Source organism: Lissotriton helveticus, chromosome 9, assembly GCF_964261635.1.
Source record: "Lissotriton helveticus chromosome 9, aLisHel1.1, whole genome shotgun sequence".
Classification (NCBI taxonomy): Eukaryota; Metazoa; Chordata; class Amphibia; order Caudata; family Salamandridae; genus Lissotriton; species Lissotriton helveticus.
Window position 1 is genome coordinate 355,318,254 of NC_136070.1, and position 14,821 is coordinate 355,333,074.

The following is a 14,821-nucleotide window of genomic DNA, read 5'->3' on the forward strand; positions in this document are numbered from 1 at the left end:
ACAGCTGCCACGACTGCTGTGATATATAGTACAGGGACAATAAAGCAACCTTTTTGATGACATAACTTGTGAGGTCATTGCGGCTCCCTTTCAGATATCTGAAATATGTAGTTATTTCAGGGACTGCTGTCAATCCTAGATGCTAATGCATTTGCTGAGGACTGAGGCCAAGGTGGTGGTATTGTGGACAGCATCAATAAACTTGTGTGCGCTGTCTGTTGAACTCGATGTTTGTTCCAGAGAAGTTCGACATAAGTACTTCTGGTTGTTTGATGTTTCAGCTATTCATTCCCATGGTGTGTCAGGTGGAAAACCTCTTAATCAAGAGTTCCCTAACTCTCCTTCCTCTCCAGTGACAACTCCTCCGCTAAGGAGGAGCGTCACCCCAGTGCTCTTAGAGCAGTGAAAAGGGGAATAAAAAACAATAATAGCAAGGTTATCATCGTTTAACTTTCGGTTGCTAAGGCTGTGTCGGGGAGGTGGGGGGGGGTGGAGCTGGTCGCTCGGTGGGAGCAGGAGTGGACTGTGCACACTAAGTGGGCATGACTGCTTGGCCGGTAGTTTCGGCCGGCCAATCAGTCATGCACACTTTACATATGCCCCACCAGGCTGTAATGGACAGGCTGATGGGGAAAGTGCACAGGCTCCCTGTCCCGATCTGAGTGCCGATCCACGGCGTTCAGACCAATCACAATGATTCGGTCAGGGGAGCCTGTACGCCGGATGCTTGAACAATTTTATTAGCGACATAGCAAGATTCTGAATTACACTTTATAAAGATTATTTGCCTGATGTTTGAAACAAACTGTGGGTGAGGGAAATATGGCAGGAAGAAATGGCAGTTTAGGGCTGAGAGAATGGTTTGCATGTTAAGGCGCAAGGAGTTGGTATTGTGTTTTATGCTGACTAAGATACCTCCAGTATGGAAAATAAATTTATAGGGATATAACAGATACATCTCATGCTAGAGAATCCCATTGTAAATTCTTAGTCATAACATGTTCAGGTTGGTGTACACTAGTCTATACTTTGTACGTGTTTCACAATTCTCCTGTTACTTATAACATACATTTAATTCAAAAACCTAAGACAGTCGAGTCAAGAGTGAACAAAGGTATGTCTGGGTTACTCATTGTTACCGCGTACAAGCAAATATCTGCGGCCCAATTCAGGTAAATAGATCTTGAAGGCAATCATTAAATTACAAAGCACAACTCTTCACATACAGCCATGTATTGAACACACAGCATTCATGTCACCCCTCTTGCAGTGCTGAACTTCATATTCTCATGGAAAAGTAAATAGATGTGTATCAAGCAATGAAAATCTATTCTGAGGATTGAGACTAGCCAATCTCCTTTCACCTTTCTACTCTTTGGCAAGGCTCAAAACCTGATTGAAGATTATTGTCAACTGATGGTCCTTCAGGGCTTAAACCGTGTGGAGGGTGTTGCATGTTTGCCTGCTTCCTACCTGATTAGAATGCACCATTTCTTCTTCTTGTCAGAACCATGCTAACGTTAAGACGTTTGATGAGTTCGTGAAGGACAACTACGTTAAGAGAAAACGAGCTCTTCAGAAGTACCACCATGAGCAGAAACAAAATGAAATCAAGAAGAAGCAATTAAAAGAACTGGCCCAACAGCTACATGATATGCGAGCCAGGTATGAGAGCCATCCACACAACTGTCCCTCCAGGGATTCAATGCTGCTTCTCACAGGCACTGAGTGCTTACTTTTTCACAATACAGTATAGAGTGAGCTGACGGGATTGTGGATCCATTTTCTTATATGCCTATGTGAAGTATGGTCGATGTTCAGCCTACTTCACATAACCTGCTCTTTTGTCTTGCAATAATTCTCTCACCTCTGCCCTTCATTCCAAACTCGTGTCACTCTTTATCTCTAACTCGTTTCAGCTGTTTTGAAATGGATGATAATGCTATTTATTTTTTGACCCTTTTTCTCTTGAGATATCTGCTTGTGATTGCTATTTTCTTATTTCTATTTTTACACCTTTTTGATTCCTTGACCTGGACATTCCTCTTCATCATTTTCCCTTTGCTATCAGGCTGCCCTACATGATGTCGTTGGTGATTTCTTATTTTCTTTCTCAACCGCTCTTTCTTGATTATATTGTTCTTGTCGTTTTGATGCTGCAGCTCCCAGACAGGGGCCTGCAGCCCATGCGGCGCTGGGTGCCATCACCATAAAGGGGACTCCCCATTCAGCATTAGACCTATGAATATCTTGTGAATTATGGAAGTCTCATGAGCCCCCACCACGTTCCCATCATTTTATGTTCATCCACTGCTCCCAGATCCTTTTCCTCGTTTTATCTCAGCTATCTTGTATAGCCGCAGGGCATACTGATGGAAGTTTCAGCCTGGTACCATGACAACATATGCAAAGTAGGCTGAGTGCCATACTCTGAAGGGTTATTTTAACATACTTTACTTCTGTTATAGCAGACACAGATACTCTCACACTCAGGGCGGCACATAGGCATTCCACATTTCACATACTGATTCATTTGTCTTACTTCACATAAAAGTGTTAAATTTGCTAAATCCCCTTGTCACCACAAGCCGAGTTACCTCTTCATTCCCTGGTGGTGCAAACCCAGAAGCGTTCAACACCTGTTCTGGGGCAGTAGTGTAATATATAGGGATGGTTCACTGAGAAACGTGTGAGCAGATGTAAAGCCATTCCCTCCACAGGCCTCCACGACTATCTAAAATTCTATTCCAGAATGCATAAGATGTCTATAATGACTGTGGGATAATGCGAGCAATTTCTACTCTACAGAAGTCAAGGGGAACCATACTTGTTTCCCATAAACCTGCCTGCCTGGGTGGGTAGCTGTAATATTATTTAGCTGCAATGCATTGACAATTAGTGACATAGATATGAAGGATTGGTTCTGAGTTCTGGTGATTTCTCTCCATTATTTGTGCTACTGCTTGGTGAGGAGACCTCTTGCATGGAGACGTCCTGAGAAACCCAATTACTTTCACTTAGCTCAATTCAATACTGTTCAGCCTTACGGTTTGCAAAAGTCCATCCAGATGGAGGGGGTCTCATTTTTCCCTATCGTCATTGCGAAGGGAGATCTCTACTCCTAAAGCCCCTTGCCAGGCTATGGACTGTCAATACCTCATAGAGGTGCCACCAGAGAGCCCTCTACTATTTAATTGCACTCAGACCACCTTTAAAGCATGAAACTACACAGGCTCTGGAATTGTCAGACCTTTTATACACATTCACACCGGTCACACTTCCTTCAGGAGCATACCACACATATCACTGCAGGAACAGTATGATAAATAAATATATTTTGCTGTCACCTAAAAATCTGGCTATTCGTGTGCAGTTAATCCTTGGGTAGTCAGTGGACTAGGTCTGCTTTCTTCTCAAAGCCAAGAAACCCACTTGCCAAAATGACCACTCTATAAATTACATTCCTATTAAATTGCATCTGTGCATTACATTACAATTTTGATTTCATCTATTCTTTTGAGACCTAAATCTTGGACTCTTGTCCCTTCTCTCTCTGCTCTGTTTCCACCCTTTACTCTTTTCATCCCTCTTGAAAGAGAACTAAACTATTTTGCGCTTCTTCATAATTTATTTGTAACTTCTTGAATAGCTTTGGTGAAAGTGCTCTTTAACCAGAGTAAATTAAATTAAATTATTCAAGATTTAATACAGGATGTCTCTTTACGACAACTGAAAGTATGTTGAATTAACCAGGAGTCTCCAAAGAAATATCTATTGTCAAACTGGTCAAAACCTCATTTGACTAGGTTACATGTTGCCTAATTATCTACTATAGAGGTAAGCAGATTGGAATCAATGAAATAGAAGAATATGCTAAAATGTTAATCTCAGCTTCTGATGATGTGTATTTAGTCTGCATATGTGAGATGTTCATAATAAAGAATGGAATTTCATTTTCTCCAATTTTAGACATCACATTGCTCAAAATGTTGAATTTTCTAATCCGAGGGATTGATTCAAGCGGCCATCTCTATGCCTGTAAGGCCTATGCAACCATGAATGCTGTGTGATACCAGTGCTGGTTTTTTCTTGCTGTCTGAAACATCAATGTATAAGATATATTGCATGAGGGATATAGTTATGCTATTTGAGTTGACCCTAAAACATCCATGCATCCAAAAATATACAGTTCTGCTGTTTAGGTCTGTACTTGACTCCATAGAGATAGATAATTGGTTGTGTAAGCTGAGTGGTAGCTGTGTTGTCTGAAACACGAGCCTGAAGATCCGTATAACACAAGACATTTCTGTTTTCTAAAATCAGATATTATAACATCAGTGTAAGCTAAATCTTAGCTTGTAAAATTTGTAACTGAGTGATTGCTTAGGGATCTGAGCCTATAAGACCTCTGTAAAAGTAGGGCTTGCTTTTTGAACCTTTACAGTTTGTGTAACATGAGCAATATATTTGCCCTCTAAAGAAGAACCTTTAAGATCTGTATCCTGGGAATGGTTTTGCCATCTGAAATCAGAACCGGTAGAATTTATGTAGATTGACTGATACCACTTTTTTCATAAGCCCACGTGATCTCTTTAAACCATAGATTAAAGTGTGAGTCTTCAACCTTTAAGATCTATGCGTGCTTAATTTGTGCTGGAGCTTTCCGGTGCTTAGCACCGGAACATTTTTATCAGGGCCGGGTCTAGATAACACAGCGTGTTTGACAAAAAAATAATGAGTACGACTCTTCACAATAAGATTTGCACTCTTACTCTGTCTCCCGATTTCCCAGTGAAAAGCTGAGCAGAAAGCCGATAATAAAACCATGCTTTAGTCAGTGCATGCCAGTGGGCGGGCCACTGAATGGGCTGGATTTCGCAGAGTCCGCCCCAAACGGGGGCTAGAGGGCCGGCGCCATAACCGTTTTTTGGTGCACTAAGGCGCCCAGGAGCGGGGGAAGAGCCCGTGCCCCCCGCGTCAGCCGCCAGGAAGGTGCCGACCCCCGGTCTGCCAATGGGGAGGCGAGCGGGGTACAAATCTTCCAATGGGGGAGTCTGCCAGCTAGGCGGGAAGGACACGGGGGGCATAAAAGTGCCGCTCCCCCAGGTAGCTCCGATCTTCGCGGAGTGGGGGAGCAGCAGCGGCACAACAATAATTTTGGCCCACCCACCCACACCAAAGGAACAGCGATGTCGCAGTGCTGAGAAGAAGGCAAGGCTATGGCGGAGAGCTACGCGGATAATGGTTGGTACGGAGGCACACCGAAGGGCGGTGTGACGGAATAGGACCACTCACCTTCGGATGCCTCGCGGCTGGGTGAGTTGGACTAAGGGCGGTGTGTAGGACCGCTCACCTTGGGATGCCTCACGGCTGGGGGAGTTGGCCTACAAAAAGGGGGTAGCAAACGGAGACGGCGCTCGCAGCCCAGCCCCTGCCGGATGGCAGGGCACAAAAGAGTCCAACAAGGTAGCGAGTCATGGCCTAACTCCAGGGACAGGAGCTACCCCCACGCAGAGGGAGCGCAAATCCAACCGTACAAAGAGATGACCCAGAAGGGACAAGAAACAAGATAAGCATCCAAATGAGCTAACCAATGAACTGTCAGTCCAATGTGATAATTGGGGATGTACATATGATTTATGACCGATATTACGTATGACAAATGCATATGATTTATGACGCAAATATGACAGTTCTAAGATGATGATTTATGTCCAGGGGATGCAAACCATGCCAAAGTATATCCATGTAGTTCTAATAAAACTGCGGCCAACAAAGGCCACTACAAACACAAATGCATGTTGGCTTGTTCATTCTAAGGAATACAGGGGGGAAATGTAGCATGTACTCTGGAGTGGGCACAGTGCGGGGGTTATGGTCCTGTACGGCAGCGTGCGTGCGTAACCATTTTTTTATTCCTTCCCGCCGGCCTGCCTGATTATCTTAAGAGGCACGCACCCATGACACACCAGAGGCAGTCCGGCACTAGCATCAGAAGCAGCAGTGTGTGGTGTGCAGTTTGTTTGCTGCAGCAGGCCTCAGGTAGGCTTTACTGTGATGTCCAAACGAACGCAGATTACTACCTAGAAGTCATAAAACTTCCCAGAAATGTGTTTTCGAAGCTGCAAGAGCCACAGAACTCCAGGCGCCCTCTTGAACATTTTGTAGTAGTTCGTGTTTTTATGGGCTGACTGGATAATATGCATGGTGAACAAAATACTACTGCCTTTTTTAAATGGATATTTTGTATTTTTTCCATGGGGAAAATCTATTTCCTCTAGAAGCCCTTCGTCCTACATCCCCACCAACTTTTGGGGGTGTTCCCTTCCCCATTAAAACCGGGAAGGGATTTTTGAGAGCAGGGTCACCTTTTAAATATGTTGCATACATAAATCAAGCCAGACAATATGGTTAAATGGCTTTGTGAGCGGATGTGCATCAGTGCAAAATCCGTACCCACATTTTAATTTGTTGTGTGCCGTGCATAATGGAACACGATTGCGATGGTCCCATTATGCAGTTGGTGTCCATGTTTACTGAATGGTTGAATATGTGATGTTCTGTGTAAACTTTGGGTGATGTCTCGGAAAGGCTAAAGTAGTAAGCAGTCTGTGGTCCTTTGTGGCATTTTGTGGACACTCGGATTGGGAAGGGCATGAAGTCAGAATCGTGTATCTGCTGTTGGATGTCCGTGGAGGGTTCTGTTGGCTGGAAGTTTATGTGGTGCATGTTTGTTGAGGTGGGCAGTGCTGGGATCCTGGCCTACTTGAGCTGTGTTGTTTGTAACAAAGGGGTTTTTCTCTTTGTTGGGACTGTCCTTTAGAGAAAATTTCAATTTATCTGCTGCCTTTGGTAAACTCACTGCATATTTCTATGCTGCCTGAACAGTCTGGCTGTTTTGAAATACCCAGTGAAAAAGGACACACTACTTATGTGTGCAGTATGATTCAGGAATTTACTTCACTACCGACCTTTCTTCACACCATGTGCACTGATGGGGGTAAAACAATGTGCAATATTTGTGTCTAGTGAGGGTGAAAGACAAGTCACAATGTGTTAAAATGGCATTGGAAAAAGGGTCAAGAAAAAAGATGTTTACTTCATCCTTGTATTTTGCAAGGAAACATATCATTTCTTGTGGTGGGGTGCAGAGCCCTGAAAGGTCACCAGGCGACCAGGCGACCATGTCCATTGTAAAACATTCTGACAGAAGTAGTAACACAGCCAGTGTGTCCTTGGCCCCAGTGCAAAGAAGGAAATGGGCCCCTGGCTGCTGTTTGAATTATAAAATATGGCAATCAGGTCTCTGGGTCCAGGGGCCACTGCCCCACCGGTGGAAGCTAAAAAGCTGGGCACTGCAGAGGACACTGACTGTTGAGAGCAGCTTCCACTTTGAGAATAAGGTAAAGAAGAGATAAGTTACTGCAGGAAAGTTGCAATTATGAGACTTTCTGAATGAAAATTACAGGCCTGTCTGTGTCTCTGCATTCACGGCCATTTGCTAGGATTCCCTCATTAACACTGAGGATGAGGGATTTTTAGAGTCTTAGAGACCAGTCTCTTTGCACCCTGCTGCAGTAATACATTGAGGATAGCACAAAGAACCAGACCAGTGGCACTGCAGGCACTACGCAAACCTGTGTTACTACAATGCTGCCTGCTAATATTAGATTGGGTGCCTAGTTCTGAAGACTGGAAGTTTGCTGCTAGCTTCAAGACTGTAGTTGTGCCAGCGACCATTACACACCTTTGGCCCTGCCTAGCTCAACAGCCATATCTTCTTTCACAAAACATATTTGCTTGACTGGTCTCCCAACACAGAGCTCCTTTGCACATACCGCAGTATTGTCCTTTCCCCAAATTGGCACATAGAGCACTGTAATTTTTCACAAGCCCCTTTTCAATGATTTAGTCATTTTAGCTTATTTATTCCAAATTGTGCTATAAATGCACATTTGATTTCATCTTTTTCAAAATTGTTGCTGGATGGAGAAACCTCCTACCAAAACCTTACTTGAGGAAGGCTTTCTTGATGAAATTCAGATTGGGCATTACATCTGGCTTTCAGCAACACCAGTTAAGGATGTAGGTGGAGCCAATAGAATAAGTGGATGGAGCCGGGAAAATTGGGTGTGGCCTCCGACAAACATTTGAGCACCTGGACTTCATATTTTACAAATTAAGCTCACAGGTCTGCTATTTGAGGCTTGAAACTGAGATTCGTGTTGGAGGGAGGTTTTGTCTCCGAAGATCTTTGTAACTTGAGGGTTAGCCAAAGCCTAAACCTCAATGGTCCAAGTGACTGCCAACTGAGCTTGTCAGGTCTGTGCAGCCTGCGGCATAGTTCTGTCTACTAAGTCCTGAAGCTGTGAGATCAGTTTGACAATGAGGCATACCTTTCTTGCCTGAAGCCTCATCTTATATTAAAATAGGCATACTCCAAAGGCATTGCGCAACCTTCAGGGTTGTATAGTGTAGTTCCAGAAGGACGAGATACAAGCTTTGTTTTCAGAAACAAGAGCACTAGCTACTTGAACGAATTGCATTTGGGTGCATTGCATTTACATGTGTTTTATGTGCAAATCCTGAAAACATAGCATTGATATAGCCCTTCTGGGCCTACGTTGTACACGGACGGTCTAAAACTAAATTATGTATAATAATAATAATAATAATAATAGTTACATTTGTAAAGCGCCTGGTTACACTGAGGCCAGTGTGTCCCCGCGCTAAGGTAGCAGTAAAGAAACAGCAGCAGCCAACTAAACAAAACAATTAGGAAACAGGAAATAGATGAGTCTTCAGACCTTTCCGGAAGATAGATTCAGAACACTCCAGCTGGAGTGCCTGAGGGAGTGAGTTCCACAGCTGGGCCGCCAAGTAACGAAACGAGCGCCCACCCATCCTGGCTCTCTTGATTTTCGGGACATGCACCTTACCTTTCCCTCTGGACCTTAACAGTCTAGTCGGTACATAGGGAGTTAGAAAATCATGCAGATATATGGGTCCCTTTCTTTGTAAAATCCGATGACTCACACACAAGGCTTTGAACTTTACTCTCTCCCTGATGGGAAGCCAGTGTAGAGAAGCCAGCGCACCAGTAGCTGAGGCACTCTTCGGGAGCATGAGCACTAGTCTTGCTGCTGCATTCTGGATGCACTGCAAACGCTGCAAGCATCTAACAGTTGCACCCAGATACAGAAGATTGCCATAACCTATTCAAGAGGTTACCAGAGCATAAACAAGGATTTTTCTAGATGCAGTGGGGAGGGCGTCGAGGGTTTTCCGTAGTCGCCTCAAGATGCCAAAACAGGCGCCTGCCACCCGCCTCGGTGTGGTAATCGAAAGACAACTTGTTGTCCACCCAAACCCCAAGGTTCTTAGCTTGCTCGCAAGGTGTAGGAGTAGGGCCTAATGACTGGGGCCACCATGCCGAAGACCATACTGATGGAGCCTTCCCTATCACCAACACCTCGGTCTTGCTGCCATTCAACTTTAGGCAGTTATTTGCCATCCATACAGCCAGTTCTTGAAGGCAGGATACAAAGTTGGAGGCAGCTCCATCCCGGACTTGGGTCAGAGAGACCACCAGCTGGGTGTCATCAGCATAGGACAGGGCATTGATCCCAAATTTATCCGAGATTTTAGCCAAGGGGGCGACATAAATATTGAACAATGTTGGGCTCAAGATAGAGCCCTGAAGCACCCCCTGGGTCAGCTTGATGTTTCTAGAATATTAGCTGCCCTGCATGACTTGAAAGCTACACTCAGATAAAAAGGATTCCATCCACGTTAATGCTCCGCCAGCTACACCCCCTCTCTCTAGATCATGAAGCAGGGTATGGTGGGCAACAGTGTCGAAAGCGGCACTTAAGTCTAAAAGAATTAAGGCCGCTGTCTGTCCTTCATCCACAAACTTCCGGATGGTCTCGGTGGAGTACAACAGGGCAGATTCAGTGGAATGAAAAGCCCGAAAGCCAGACTGGGAGGGATGAAGAAGGTTGTTGTTACAATTATGTGCAGTAATTTGAGTATTTACAATCTTTTCCGCAACCGTAGCAAAATACGGAAGCAGGGAGATGGGGCGCTAGTTGTCAAGCTGGTCAGCGCTAATATGAGGTTTCTTCTGTAAGGGAAGTACCACAGCCTGCTTCCACATTTCCGGGACCACTCCTGAGATAAAAGACAACTCTAAAAGATGTCTCATAAAAGGCTCAAGTGCGTCAATACTACCTCTGAGCACCCTGGGGGTAGCCGGTAACCCTGGGCGTAGTACGCGTAGTCGCGCTACGCGAAGCTACGCGAAGACGTTCTCGCACTACGCGAGCTTCGCGAGCATGCCTAGTAGCTTGCTGGTCCCGTTCGCGAGCCGTTTTTCTTGCTCGGGAGCGCGTTATGCGTGTTCGGGCGCTGTCTGCGTGTTCGGGGGATTGTAGCGTGCGACCTTACCCCTGTGGTGAGCTATGGGCGGCCATCTTGTTTTTTCAATTGTCCCGCCCGCTCGCGTCCCCTATTTCCTCTTCCGGGTCGCATATAACGTGTTCGCACGGTGCACGTCTTGTTCGGGAACACAACTACTTGTTCACGCTGACAAAGTGCGTGTTCGCGTGAAATTGTGCGCGAACTTACCCACGTGGTCGCGATGGGCGCGGCCATCTTGTTTTTCACACTCTATGCTATGGTTCTGGGCCTAGTTTTCTATCCACCTTATATCTGTGCAATTGTTACCTATTTTCACAGTTTTTCTTACTTTTTTTACTTATCATCTATCTCTCTCTGTCCCTAAGTTTATATTTTGCATTTTATTTCTACTTTTTCACCTTTTTTTAAACTTTTCTACTTTTTTATTTTACTCCTACTTCTTCCCCCTAACTTTTTTTCCTTTTGTTCTAACTTTTCTTTTCCACCTCCACCCCAGAACCATGGCAAAGGGGAGCAGCAGAACCGGCTCGAAGGGCAAGGCTCCTGCGCCCAAGAGCCGGCTGCCTTGCGGCAGAATGCGACCTTCAGGGGTGAAGGCCCGGAATCTTTTCGGGGAGGCGGAGGTGGCCGCCCTTGTTTTTTTTATCCAGCGCCACCTCCCCTTGACCTTGGCAGCAGGCGGCAGGCCAGGCTCTGGTTACCTCCCAGAGGAACGTCACCGCCGGTGGGCGAAGGTGCGCCGGGCAGTCTTCCGCCGCACGGATATCCGGCGCACCCACCAGCAGCTGGCCCACTGGTGGGCAGACATTCTGGACAGGGACCAGGACCTGTTGGACCTGCTAGGTGTCGAGGTCGTGGGGCTTGGTGAGTAGCTAGTAATATTAATATATGTATATATAGTAGTATAAGTATTGTGTATAATTCTTGGACGAATAAGTAACACGATTAATTGTGCGCTTAGTTACATTGCAGATCAATTCCGTCTCAAAATCTTCTGTTACCGTATGACACAGGTGCTGCTCGCTCGCCACTTCTCTTACTTGTTTGTAACTGTGCGCTAGCTTGGGCTGGTGATTATTGATGTTAGAGTTAACTTTAGAGAACTGAAGTTAGTTAATGCTATTGCTAGAGTTTAGTCCTTACATTGTCCTTTAGTGAAATAGTGGTGGATGGATAGTATTAGTTCATATTTTCTTAACGGTCTGCATGACGCGGCGCCTCCTCTGTCACTGAATGCTTAGTTAGTTCTTATTTATCCCACCCCTCCATAGAACCGGTTTGCAGTTTGTTTACTGAGTGGTAGGCTTAGCAGCAATAGCATTGTCACGTCAGTCAGTAGCACATCATATGACGCAAGCAACAAACAATTTCGTGTATGCAAAAATTTATGCATGTGTCCTACTCCTCCATCTCATCTATGCATGTCTGCGGGCAAAAATAAAATGGAAATGCCGACTTACTGAACAATTGGCCCGGCTGGATTCTGGAATAGGTGGTGTAGGTCAGGAGGTACTGGCTTCGTTAGTATATTCTGCAATCACAATGTTTATGGAACATTTGATTAGTGTTTTATAAGTAGACGGTCTGTGAATCCTGCAAGCCAGTAGTCATTTAGACTTCGAATTAAATTTTATTGCAATTGTTGTTTCCTAAAATGTTTGAGAGGATTTTTGAATGATGTATTTGTTTCACAGCACACAATGTTTTTCTTTCTTTATTATTTCTTACATGATCAGCACCACCCAGGGGCACGAAGAAGGGGTCCGAGTCGGCGGGACAACCACCAGAGGAGCGCTCCTCTACCGAGGATCCTGCTGCTGGCCCCAGTAAGTCCTCCAGTGCTTATATTATTATGAATTATATTTCCCTAACTTTTTAACGCACCTTATTGTTTCAAACCTATTAAGCCTCCTTCCGAATTAAATGTTAGCTACACCTTCTTTGGTCTTCAATTTGTTTTCCAAATTTTGGGTATTTAATGCCATCCCTGACTAGTTTAAATTCCTTCAAACTGCCTCTGCCCGATGACTCTTTGTGCTACTACTATTAGACTGTCTTTAGCTAAGCTTGCCCTGTTGGCCACTCTTTAGTTAAGGTATTCTTTTCTTTGGAATAAAGCTGTGATAGAATAGCTGTAGCCACTGGGTCCACTCCTGTCTTTGGCGTTGTCATCTGTAATCTCTAGTCTTTGTCAATTCCCACCCCAAAAATGCGCAACCAGATGTTTGCCTACTAATTTTTGTTAGGTTATTATACTACTACTACTGTTGCGGTTATTCTCTGCACAGGCACATACAGAACTATGCACAAGAAAATAGGATGTTGGTGATAGGGAGGTTGGACCTTACTTACACCCTAGTCACAGAACTCAGTCAGAAGAACCCACAATTCAACGACAGTCTACCTACCTAAGTGTCTCAGTCATAGTCATTTGTCCCACTCCGTCCCGACCCCCACAAGAAGATAGTTAGATATACCCAATGATTTTTTTACACAACCCGTAACAGAAGAACACCCTTTCGCTCACTCACTCGTTTAAGTCCACAACACCCCAGACACTCAAAATATACCACAGAGTCTATGTGCAAGTTCAAAAACTTTATTTTTTTAACAACAAGCTTTGTATTGTTGTAACTTGTAAGTTTATCCATGAAAAACATCCAGCTCCACCATGCACAATAAAGAAGATTAAATACTATACATTTTTGTACAACTAGTGCACGATAGAGAACTGTGGGAATTGTGGGAGACCCCTCACCGTTGAACGTATACTGCTTACACATGCATCTTTCGAAAGCTCTGCTAATCTCTGGTTCGTAGAAGGGAATCTTCTCATCTGCCTAGGAGAAAAATGTTGCACGTTAGACAGTGAATAACTATGCTAGTTTATAGCAGTCATGCCAAAAAAGTGTAACATTATGGATAAGCAAAAAGGATTAACAATACTGTAAGTAAGTAAATCAACCTCTTTAGTTGTATGCAACACTCATGTGGCCTCAAAGGTGTCTTTCTTACTGGAACAAGCTGCAAGGTAACAACATGGGCAAAACAGTAGACCCGGATCATTCTAAAATGGTTACATGGCTCAGGCTAACGTTCCAAAGACTAGAGTAGGAGTAGAGATTAGATGACCCTAGGGACCATCTAATAAAGTAAATCTAAACTCTGTCTAATGACTGCTGTACAGTAGTACGCAATTTGGACTAGTCACACTTACAATGCTTTATGTTGTACGTAACTGTATTTTCAATCTTCCTTCCTGGTGAAGTACAACTAGTAAAATAGGGGAAGTTGTGCAGGCATCTCAAAAGGTGTACTTGCTTTTATAGGTGCACAGTCACTACCAACGACCAGTGCCACTGCCGACTGGGCCAGCGGCGATACTAATGCCACCCAGGAGGGGACAGTGGCTGCGGCACCTGCAGTAGCAACAGTGGGGGAGGAAACGTCAGCGGTGGGCGGTGGTAAGTTATATTCATTACTTATTTGCATTACTAGGTGGAAGGGGAACATTTCCCTCACTGTGCTATGAGACTTATTAAGAAAGTATGAATTTGAAATTGTACTGGACAATATACAATGGTTGAAGAAGACACCCTTTGCTGCATTACCAGCGTGAGTTGAGTAAACAAGGCCTCTTCTCTCAGACTCCAACTCAGCTGTGAAAGTTATGGAGAAGACTAAAAATCAGATCAGATGACCTTGAGGGATGTGTTGAACAAAAAGGGAAAGAAGTGAACTAGGGAGGAAGGAGGAAGGACGAAAGACCATAGAAGGATACTTTGGAAGGTTCATGCACGTGGCTGATATGAATCCGATGCATGGGTTGTTGAAGGATGGGTAGAACTGGAAGGTGAAAGAGAAGATGCATGCCTGGTTGGGCAAAACAATATGGGTGCATGGATATAGTGGATAGCAAGAATCATGAGCGGAGTTTGTGACAATGAAACCCAAGGCAAGGAAGGAGTGGACGCATGGGTGGTTGTTGGTGAAAGTGAAACCAGCTAAGGCGATAATAAAGAATGATAGACATTTATTTTTATTGGTTGTTTTCCCCCTAAATGTATTGTATTCATCATAGGTGGAGACTGTCACTGGAAGCAGAGTCTTACTTTGAAAATATAAAAGGAGATACAAAAAAGACTGGTCTTCTTCTGTGTACTCAAGTCCACCCATAGTATTAGGGCCAGTATAATGCCAGAAAAAACTTCAACAAATGTTACAGGCAGGGGAAGCAGGAGGATAGATTAGATAGATACTAAAAGTTGCCACCATTTGTATGTACTGCGCTTGGTAGTGCTACTATGCCACCATGTGTTGAATTAATTTGGAAGAGTTTCAGTTACAATTCTGTTCCTTTTTTTAAAGATACTCATACTCCTTCCCACAAACCATCAAG

General features: G+C 44.3%; 1 protein-coding gene across 1 annotated transcript in view; it reads left to right on the forward strand.

Moving 5' to 3' along the window:
• The window catches only part of CCDC197 (coiled-coil domain containing 197), a 263,835-nt gene that overhangs the window by 95,961 nt on the left and 153,053 nt on the right, over positions 1-14,821 (forward strand). Inside the window, exon 4 of the mRNA XM_078662296.1 lies at positions 1,508-1,665. Within this exon, the coding sequence (XP_078518422.1) occupies positions 1,508-1,665 (158 nt within the window). The remainder of the gene's footprint in view (positions 1-1,507; positions 1,666-14,821) is intronic.